The 10,535-nt window shown below is 39.1% G+C and overlaps 1 protein-coding gene across 1 annotated transcript in view; it reads left to right on the top strand.

Moving 5' to 3' along the window:
• The window catches only part of USP37 (ubiquitin specific peptidase 37), a 116,656-nt gene extending 106,512 nt beyond the window's left edge, over positions 1-10,144 (top strand). The window contains exons 23-26 of the mRNA XM_032754507.2: positions 127-321; positions 3,245-3,314; positions 4,690-4,828; positions 5,384-10,144. Of these exons, the coding sequence (XP_032610398.1) occupies positions 127-321; positions 3,245-3,314; positions 4,690-4,828; positions 5,384-5,471 (492 nt within the window). The 3' untranslated portion in view covers positions 5,472-10,144. The remainder of the gene's footprint in view (positions 1-126; positions 322-3,244; positions 3,315-4,689; positions 4,829-5,383) is intronic.
• The last annotated feature ends 391 nt before the right edge of the window (positions 10,145-10,535 follow it).

A 10,535-nucleotide genomic window follows, 5' to 3' on the forward strand; every position in this document is an offset into this window, starting at 1 on the left:
CTTCTGGCTAATTTTTTTTTTTTTTTTTTTTTTTGTATTTTTAGTAGAGATGGGGTTTCACCATGTTGGTCAGGCTGGTCTCGAACTCCTGACCTCAGGTGATCCACCTGTCTCGGCCTCCCAAAGTGTTGGGATTACAGGCGTGAGCCACCATGTCCAGTCTATTCCAAGAACTTTTATGAGATTTTGTCTTTGTATTCTTCAGAGTTTAACAACTCCTTTGTGGATGCATTGGGTTCTGATGAGGACTCTGGAAATGAGGATGTTTTTGATATGGAGTACACAGAAGCTGAAGCTGAGGAACTGAAAAGAAATGCTGAGGTAATTGTTTTCATTCCTGAGTACAGTTGGTCAGATTCAGTGTCACTCCTCCTGCCCTTTACTTCAAAGGCCCCACTTTCAGTGTCCACTGCAGGTTCATTTTGGCCCTTTCAGTAGCCATTAGATGGTCTCATTTTCTCTTGTCATTTGCTGTTCATTTTTCACATACAAGATTAAAAAAAAACAAACAAAAAAAAAAAAACAGGAATACATCCTGACCACTTTACATGCATGTTAGGTAAGAACTCAGTAAAGTCATGTGTGTATTAAATTACCTTTTGTTGGCCAGGCGTGGCGGCTCATGCCTGTAATCCCAGCACTTTGGGAGGCTGGGGCAGGTGGATCACCTGAGGTCAGGAGTTCCAGACCAGCCTGACCAACATGGTGAAACCCCATCTCTACTAAAAATGCAAAAATTAACCAGGCATGGTGACACACGCCTGTAATCCCAGCTACTTGGGAGGCTGAGGCAGGAGAATCACCTGAACCTGGGAGGAGAAGGTTGCAGTGAGCCAAGATTGTGCCATTGTACTCCAACCTGGGCAACAAGAGCAAAACTCTATCTCGGGGCGGGCGGAAAATTACCTTTAGTTACACTGAATAACTGTATCATCTTTATAGTTAAATACCAAAAATGGGTGTTACTCACTGAAAACTATTGAATTGGTGATGTTAATTAGGGCACATTGAACTCTTTTTTTTTTTTTAACCCTTTTTTCCCCCCTTAAATAATTGCTTTTTCCCCTCAAATTTTGATTATCCAGGATCCTACAATCCTAACACAATTACTCTCAGCACTTTGACATATTTCTTTGTTATTCTCACCTCCATGTATACTTTTTAAAAAGTCATAAGTATAGTTTTTATTTCATTTGTTTTTTTGTTCTAGAGACAGAGTCTCACTGTGTTGCCCAGGGTGGCTTCAGACTCCTGGGCTCAAGGGATTTTCCTGCCTCAGCCTTCCAAATGGCTGGGACTAGAGGCACACACTGCCACACCCAGGTTATCCTGTTTGTTAAAGAGTAGTGTTTTTTTTTTGTTTTTTTTTTTGAGATGGAGTCTCGCTCTGTCGCCCAGGTTGGAGTGCAGTGGCGCAATCTCGGTTTACTGCAAGCTTCGCCTCCTGGGTTCACGCCATTCTCCTGCTTCAGCCTCCTGAGTAGCTGGGACTACAGGCGCCCGCCACCACGCCCGGCTAATTTTTTGTATTTTTAGTAGAGACAGGCTTTCACCATGTTAGCCAGGATGGTCTCGATCTCCTGACCTTGTGATCCACCCGTCTCGGCCTCCCAAAGTGCTGGGATTACAGGCATGAGCCACCGTGCCCGGCCAAGAGTAGTTATTTATAAGCTTATGTTTAGTGGCTGTACTATATTGCCTCAAATAAATATCCTACTTATTTAATTTTTAGCTAACATTGAGTATTTGTCTAAGTTGTTTGTAATTTTTCACTATGATAATAAGTTGGGAAACTGTATGCTTATAGCATTTTCGTTATTTTATTTTTCTGAGACAGAGTCTCGCTCTGTCACCCAGGCTGGAGTGCAGTGACACGATCTCAGTTCACTGCAACTTCCTCCACCTACTGGGCTGAAGCGATTCTTGTGCCTCAGCCACCTGAGTAGCTGGGATTGCAGGCATGAGCCACTATGCCCAGCTAATTTTTGTATTTTTAGTAGAGATGCAATTTCACCATGTTGGCTAGGCCGGTCTCAAATTCTTGGCCTTAAGGGATCCACCCATCTCTGCCTCCCAAAGTATTGGGATTACAGGTCTGAGCCACTGCACCTGGCCAAACATAGAGTTGTTTTTTTGTTTTTTTGTTTTTTTTTTTTAGGCAAGGTCTGTCTGTCGCCCAGGCTGAAGTGCAGTGGCGTGTGCTCTTGGCTCATGCATTTTCTATATTTTAGAATTTCTTCTTTTATATTCTCCAGAATTAAATTACTAAATCGAAGTTTATCAACATTTTAAGTTTCTGGTTTACATATAGCCATATTCCTTCCCCCAATTTTTTTTTTTTTTTTTTTTTTTTTTTTTTTTTGAGACGGAGTCTTGCTCTGTCGCCAAGGCTGGAGTGCAGTGGCCTGATCTTGGCTCACTGCAAGCTCCGCCTCCTGGATTCATGCCATTCTCCTTCCTCAGCCTCCAGAGTAGCTGGGACCACAGGTGCCCGCCACCACACCCAGCTAATTTTTTGTATTTTTTTAGTAGAGACAGGGTTTCACTGTGTTAGCCAGGATGGTCTCGATCTCCTGACCTCATGATCTGCCCACCTCGGCCTCCCAAAGTGCTGGGATTACAGGCGTGAGCCACCGCGCCTGGCCTTCCTTCCTCAAATTTTACCTTATAGTGCTGTCTGCAGTGCATGAATATCACTTTTCAGTTTTGCTTTATTTTACCAAAAATATTTTAATCATATTTTTTAAAATATGAAAGTTCACTCTGATCCCTACAGCAACATAGCAACTCTTTTTAACATTTTCGTTCTATTGTCCAATGCCTAACTCTTAACATAACTGTTTTTTAATAGAGTTATAGTTATTCTGTGCATTCGTATGGGTTTGGAAAAAAGGTTAACATGTTCCTGATCCATGTAGTTTTTTTATATAACTGAGCATTATTATATTGAATTGATATACTAACCAGTCAGCTATTATTGGATATATTGTTCCAGCTTTTCACCAGATAATGCCACAGTAAATAATTCGATACATATACTCTTCTTTTGACTTATTTCGTTAGAATAAATTCTTAGTTGAGAGTGGAATTTTTGGGTCAAAGGGTATGAACAGATTTTTTAATTGATTCTTATTATGCCACATACCGAAGCTTAGCCATGTCAGCTTTGATAATAAATTTATATTCAGTGTTTTGCTTTTATTCAAATGAAGACTTAAAAGTTATACCCATTTCTGTTTTCCAGACAGGAAATCTGCCTCATTCCTACCGGCTCATCAGTGTTGTCAGTCACATTGGTAGCACTTCTTCTTCAGGTGAATAGCTATCATGATTTCAGCATTTTATAAATAAACTAGGCAGCATTTGCTCCTTATTACATTGCTCTTCGCCTAGCATTGTGAGGTATGTTTTTCTTTTTTCTTTCTTTTTTTGAGATCCAGTCTCACTCTGTCACCCAGGATGGAGTGCAGTGGCACAATCTCGGCTCACTGCAGCCTCCACCTCCTGGGTCCAAGTGATTCTGCTGTCTCAGCCTCCCAAGTAGCTGGGATTACAGGCATGCACCACCACGCCCAGCTAATTTTTGCATTTTTAGTAGAGATGGGGTTTCACCATGTTGGCCAGGCTGGTCTTGAACTCCTGGGATCAAGAGATCCACCCACCTTGGCCTCCCAAAGTGCTGGGATTACAGACGTGAGCGACCATGCCCAGCCCATGAAGTATAAATTTTTCAAGAAAATCTTTGAAATCTACTTTGATCACACTCAATGTGCATTGTGTTAATAGGTGTAACTGTTTGATTTCTCAATTCATAAATGACCTAAATTCCCCCGAACAAAATAGATTAATCAAAAATGGTGTCCCAGTGTAATATGCCTCCTTAATTCTCTGTGTATATACAAATATTTTTTTCTTCTTTTCTTTTCTTTTTTTTTTTTTTCAAGAGACAGTATCTCACTGTCACCAGGCTGGAGTGCAGTGGCACCATCATTAGCTCATTGCAGCATTGAATTCTTGGGCTCAGGAGCTCAAGAGATCCTCCTCCCTCAGCCTGCTGAGTAGCTGAGACTACACGTGCATGCCACCACACCTGACTAATTTTTTTAAATTTTTTGTATGGACGGGTTCTTGCTTTGTTGCCCAAGCTGGTTTCAAACTCCTGGCCTCAAGCAGTCCTCCTGCCTTGGCCTCCCAAAGTGCTGGGATTACAGGAGTGAGCCACTGTGCCTGGCCTGTATGTTTTTTCAATGGGTTTTAGACACAGTCTTGAGGATAAGGTGAATGTGGTAGCTTTTTTTCTCTTTCTCAGACTTCCTGCACCTGAGATAAATTCAATGTGTTTTTATTTGTTTATTTTTTTGAGATGGAGTCTCACTCTGTCACCCAGGCTGGAGTGCAGTGGTGCTATCTCGGTTCACTGCAACCTCCACCTCCTGGGTTCAAACAATCCTCCTGCCTCAGCCTCCTGAGTAGCTGGGACTACAGGCGCATGCCACCATGCCCAGCTAATTTTTGTATTTTTAGTAGAGACGGGGCTTCACCATGTTGGTCAGGCTGGTCTTGGAACTCCTGACCTCATGATCCGCCTGCCTCAGCCTCCCAAAGTGCTGGGATTACAGGCGTGAGCCATTGCGCCCGGCTTTGGTGTGTTTTTTAAAAACCTTGATTTTAAGATGTTATTTGTTTCAGGTCATTACATTAGTGATGTGTATGACATTAAGAAGCAAGCGTGGTTTACTTACAATGACCTGGAGGTATCAAAAATCCAAGAGGCTGCCGTGCAGAGTGATCGAGATCGGAGTGGCTACATCTTCTTTTATATGCACAAGTAAGAAACTTTGCCAGATTCTAAATAATGAGTTAAAAATCACCTGAACTCTTTTTTTTTTTTTTTCCTTTGAGGATACAATGTTCCCATCAGTTGATTGGTTGAAAATTTTTGGTTTTTGTTTTCTTTGGTTAGAGTCTATCTCTTGATATTTCCTTGTAAGTCCAGAATATTTTCTCTCATAACTCAACATTAATTGCTCATTACACAGTAGTATCTAGATACGGAAGTTAAGACTGTTTTATGATAGAAGATGTCCTGTCATAAATATTTTTGGTCATCCAGTTTTATCAGCTAGAAGATCTGATTTATATGGATGGGAATTACCTAGCATGTTCATTAAAGCTAACTATTGTCAATTCCCCTCTATTCTTAAAAATCAGCATTCAAAGGGTTAAGATCAAATGAGTGAGCTGCTTTTTTAATAAAATACAGGCATGAAATGGAATTGTGAAGGCCTTATCTGTATCAATTTTATTTTACTTTTTCTCCTGCCTATTCTTTGGTTCTGCTTACTAAATTTCCTGTTTTATTTTTTGCTTGTTTTATCTTAAGGGAGATCTTTGATGAGCTGCTGGAAACAGAAAAGAACTCTCAGTCACTTAGCATGGAAGTGGGGAAGACTACCCGTCCGGCCTCGTGAGGAACAAACTCCTGGGTTGGCAGCGTGCACTGCATATTTCTTACTGCTGCCCACCTCACCTTTCCTCTGCTGAAGGAGAATTTGGAATTCTGCTTGATGCGGGAGCAACAAACAGCTCAGGGCCAAACCAAAAGACAAAAATTGGAGTAACGTAGAATACTCCATGCTATTTTATGGAAACTTTGGTCTCACATCTGTAGCTGATTATCCTCTTTTTCTCCTAGAAGAGTGGCACTTCTTTTGCCTTAGGAATACATGTTGTAAATATGTATCTGTGTATGTGTGTATACACACACACAGACACACACACACACACACACACACACACACACACACACACACACACGGGATGAATGGAGCCTTAAAGAGTTAGGATGAGCCACCAGAATATGCCTGCTCAAAATTAATAGCACAGCAGTTTGGAAAAGAAATGAAGATGTCAAAGAGTCCATTCACCTGGGAAATGTGTGAAGATGTACTTATCAGTTGGCTTTTAGCTTTTATGTTCCTTGAGTAGTTTCACTCAAGTCTGTGTGTGTGTTTCCTTATTAGTAAAATTCACTGGAAAGCCAGCTCTTCATGTTACACTAATGACAGTTTGTTCTCTTTGCAAGAGAGGGGCATTGCTGTCACCTGACTTGAGGAGCTGTTTTTTTTATTGTCTGCAAATTTCATGAATTTGTGATGTCTTTGCTGTTTACATGCAGTCCCAAGAAATGGATTGTTGGTGCTTTGGAATATATTAGTCCCACATTTGATATTCCTTATATACTTTGTTTTCTCTAAGATTTCTTCACACAGTATGTTCATCATATATCATCATCATTATTATGGTGGTAAAGATAGAATCTTTTTTCTTTTTTGTCATTCTGCCATGGAGCAGCATTACCCTAATGGATTGCAAACAAAACTTTTAAACAGGTAGAAAGATAATATTTCTCCAATTGGGACTCCCCAGCAGGAATACTTAGGGATAAGGAAGAATGCTAGCATCTCTGTCTCTCAAACATAGGGAGGATAAGAAGAGTGTTCTTCTGGTAAAGCTAAAATTCTGGACCACTAAAGCTAAAAGACCTATTGCAAGTATGAAATTAAGTACTTGAGCTATAGGACAAACCTTGGGCATTTAACCATTTACTGTCTGGCTTTGCCCTTAAAATAAGGTTGCAATTAAAATGTGATTGGCTTAGGTAATCCCAAGAACTAACAAATAACAAAGGTGCGTAATATATTTATCTACTTTTTAGGTGCTCTGAGTTGAGGCAAAGTAGAGCGGCAACATTAAGTGCTATGCTAGTCACTTAGCTGACGTAACCAGCTCGGTTAAGCAGTTATGAAACCATATAAAGAATTCTTTTGAGGATGGAATTCTGTCCACAAAATAGTTTTGTGAGCCCATATATCATTAGGATCACACAGAGTTAAGTATAGCAAAATGAAACCATCATTGTATTCTTTCGTGTTTTTTCTTTTATTATAAACAAGGGGATTATTCTTTAGTTCTCAGAGGTAGGGACAAAAACCACATCAGGTTTTCAAAAGGAAAAAACATTTAAAAACCCACCATCACATGAGAGAATCGCTTGAACCCAGGAGGCAGAGGTTGCAGTGAGCCGAGATCACATCATTGCACTGGCAGCCTGAGTGACGGTGAGACTCCATCTCGTTAAAAAAAAAAAAAAAAACCATCATCACAGAAGATGCAACATCTTTTCTGAAAGATTGCCTTAAGAGAGCTCCAGTCCTACTCCTGGAACTTGGATGTATTCTAATATGGTAACCTATTCTAAGTTTTGATTCTTTGAATTATAAATGGCCTCAGCAGTTTGGCTTAACTACTGATAAATGCTTTGCCTCCTACCATCTACCTATATACTTTATTGTAATGAATGTTCCAAAATGGTAGAGTGGTAGAAAACGCCAGAGTAGTTTAGAGCAGAGGAAAATATTTGTTTTAAAACTAGCTTTAAAATTTTGTTTCATTTCTACCAGGAGCCTCTTTGGTTTGGTTTGATTTTGCTTGGAAATAATTGGTTTTCTTATAAATGAGTGAAGCGGTGATAAAATTCTTTGGCTAGTTATTAATTCTTTTACCTGTCTTTGCATTTGAGAGGCACTGTTAAAAATTATTGGGAAAGATATAAAGTGCAGGCTGCAATTAAAACATGGAGAAAAATAGAAATAATGCCATAAGTCTAGATTGCCTCATGAAGCAGCCTCATTTGAATTGCTTTCATAGCTTTCATGTGTGTATGGTTTAGAAGTACACTTACCTCAGAAACCTGATTTGATCTTCATGTCTTGGGCAGGAGTTGTCGAAAATAGGTTATTGGAATATATAAGTTATCTCACTGCTCATGTGCTTGCATGTTTGGGACTCAAATTTTACTTGATGTCTGTCCATTCTTGTGGCCCTGTCAGCCTTCTCCTTCCTTTACTCCTTTAATCTACTTCTTTGACTACCAGTGGAGATTTCAGCTGGACTATGTTGATGGGGTTTGTTGTTTTTTTTGAGCTGGCTGTATATATTTTAAAGTTATAAATAGATAATATATTATTTTTTGCACATTGTGATCAGTTTGCCCAGAATTGGGGATGGGGCGGTTAGCATGTTGGGGCCAGGAAGGGACAAGTTAGATAAGGACTGAGTGCTTCCGTTGCAGGCAGTTTGCACAATACCTAATTAACCTTCCTATTGAAAATACCAAATGTGTGGTTACATTACTTTAAATGACATTGAATTGGAACTTGATGGCAATTAGTTCTAGATACAACCTTTTGATCTTTGTTGGAATTTTAAGGGAAAAATAAACTAAACATCATATTTGTTGATTTTAATCCCCTAATAGTACTGAAGGTTGGAAAGTTGCATGTGGCTGGGTGCTGTTAATTTCTTTAATAGCCATGACTATAATTTAAGCCTATGAGAAGATAGACTGTTTCATAGGGATATATTCACATATGTGTGTACACTCATGAGTTTTGTCTCAGCAGGATAGAATAAGCAAATCCATGAATTGGTCTTCTATTAATACTTTGATTCTAAAAATTATTTGTTTACTTGCTATGGTCTGTTCATTCTGGGCCTAACCTTAAAGGCTCAATAACAAATACAACAAATGTAAATATGTTTACATTTTAAGACATATGCAGTGGTTCTTACAGATCAGTTAATTAACTCTGGAAAGCAAATGTTAGACTACACATTTATTTTTCTCCTTGATCAAGTGTAAAATTCTGAAACAGGCTTTAAAATTTAAAACCTCAGCAAAATAATCCATGAATGTACTGATTCTTCTATATCGTGTATAGTTACCATTATGTAACTATACACGCGTACAGCTACGGATATAGTTGTATAATGAAAATTATCTGCAAACACCTAAATTAAAGAGAGAAAAAAAGTAGTTTGTAAACTTATTTGTGATCTACTAAAAAGAGGTTATATTAAAGCAAATAAAAATATTTTCCTTCTGTGTCCTCTGAAATGACTGCAGTGGATACTCTTAGTTATCCCATTTGGGGGCGGGGAAGAGGGCCTTTTTAATTTAATTGACCCCCCGAGGTGGTCTTTTGTTTTAAACAGGGAGAAACAGCTGGATCTCCAAGTACTTATGGATTTCGTATATATAGGAGATTTTTAGAAAAATCAACAACCCAACACCAGATTCAAGTCACATAAAAGTGTTCCAATAAAATAGATGGATGTCTTCTTCCTCCCCATTTTGCTTTATACTGAGTAATGCACTCTTGCAAGTGTATACAAAAACTAAATAGACTTCTGCCCTCTTTATTGCATTACTTCAAAATCCTAATTTTGTCTCTACTGATATGTCTTATTAACATCTGAAAAAAAAATATATATTTTATTGGAAAATTCTAGTTTGTTAGGCCTTGAAAGTTTTGTGACAATTATTTTGCTGTGTTTCACCACAATCATTCACCTTATGGCATGCTTTGATTACTAGACTTCAGGCAGTCTCATTCATTGTATCATACTTACACACAATTAGTAAGTTGTCTCCATGTGTGCTATATGTCTGAGGTGTATGGACTTTTTATTTAAAAAGTGTGCCAGTCTGAATATAAGCATTTGATTTTGTAACATTGGACTTTTCTTAAAAGTACAGAGGTTTAAAGTATAAGTATGTCCATTGGCATAAGAATAGAGTGGGTGAGGGTCTGGACCAGGATCCAGGTTGGTCCTGTCAGATGCCAGAACAAAGAAGAGCAGTCAACTAAACTGGTCTACTTCAAAAATAGTGGGCCTGTGTGAAGAGTGAGACCACATGTGGGTGTGCACACCTCTTTTCCCCAGGTTTCCCTCCCTTTGAGCTTTTCTTTCCCTCCCTAACTTCTCTGGCCTATTGTCATTGTTGTTTCTTTAAACTTGAGAGAAAAACAAAAATGAGATGATTCCTACACTTTGCCGAATTGAGCCACTACCAGGTTTTCTGGCAGCTGTGGCCACATTATTTGTGAGATGATTTTTTTCTTTATGTTCAGAGTGACTTTTGATTCTGATTCTTTATGTTTTGTATGGAGCGGCACTTTTATCTGTGTTTTAGCAGAACTGTTCCTCTGTGTCCTTTACAGTTTTTCTTTGTTTCCTTTTTAAATTATGCATAGAGTTTTTTTGTGTGTATGAAATTAAAGCCTTTATTAACCTTCTATTGATTTGACTGTTATTTCTGAAAAGGACACATTCTTGCTGATACTTATAACAACCTGTTCAAAGTTGTGGAAATCACCTTCTGTTGGCTTTCTGACATGGACTTCCTTGCAGCACTGTTACTTCTTAAAAGGAACAGAATGGCAAACCAGTGTTTGGCCGTAGTCCCCATTGATTCCTGTTATTTTCATCTGAGGAGCCTGTGAAGCTTTGCGGAGGCTTCTAGGTAAGTTTGTAAACCTAGCATTGGCCTTCACTAGGCTCTTCCTTTGTCTTATTATTACGGGTTGGGAGAGGGAGCGAAATAGCATATGCATTTCATACTTGCCTTTAGGTCTCAAGCCTAGCCCCAGTGGATGTGCTGCTCTCACTGGTACTGTTTGGAACTTGTG

Source organism: Hylobates moloch, unplaced genomic scaffold, assembly GCF_009828535.3.
Source record: "Hylobates moloch isolate HMO894 unplaced genomic scaffold, HMol_V3 SCAFFOLD_1, whole genome shotgun sequence".
Taxonomy (NCBI): domain Eukaryota; kingdom Metazoa; phylum Chordata; class Mammalia; order Primates; family Hylobatidae; genus Hylobates; species Hylobates moloch.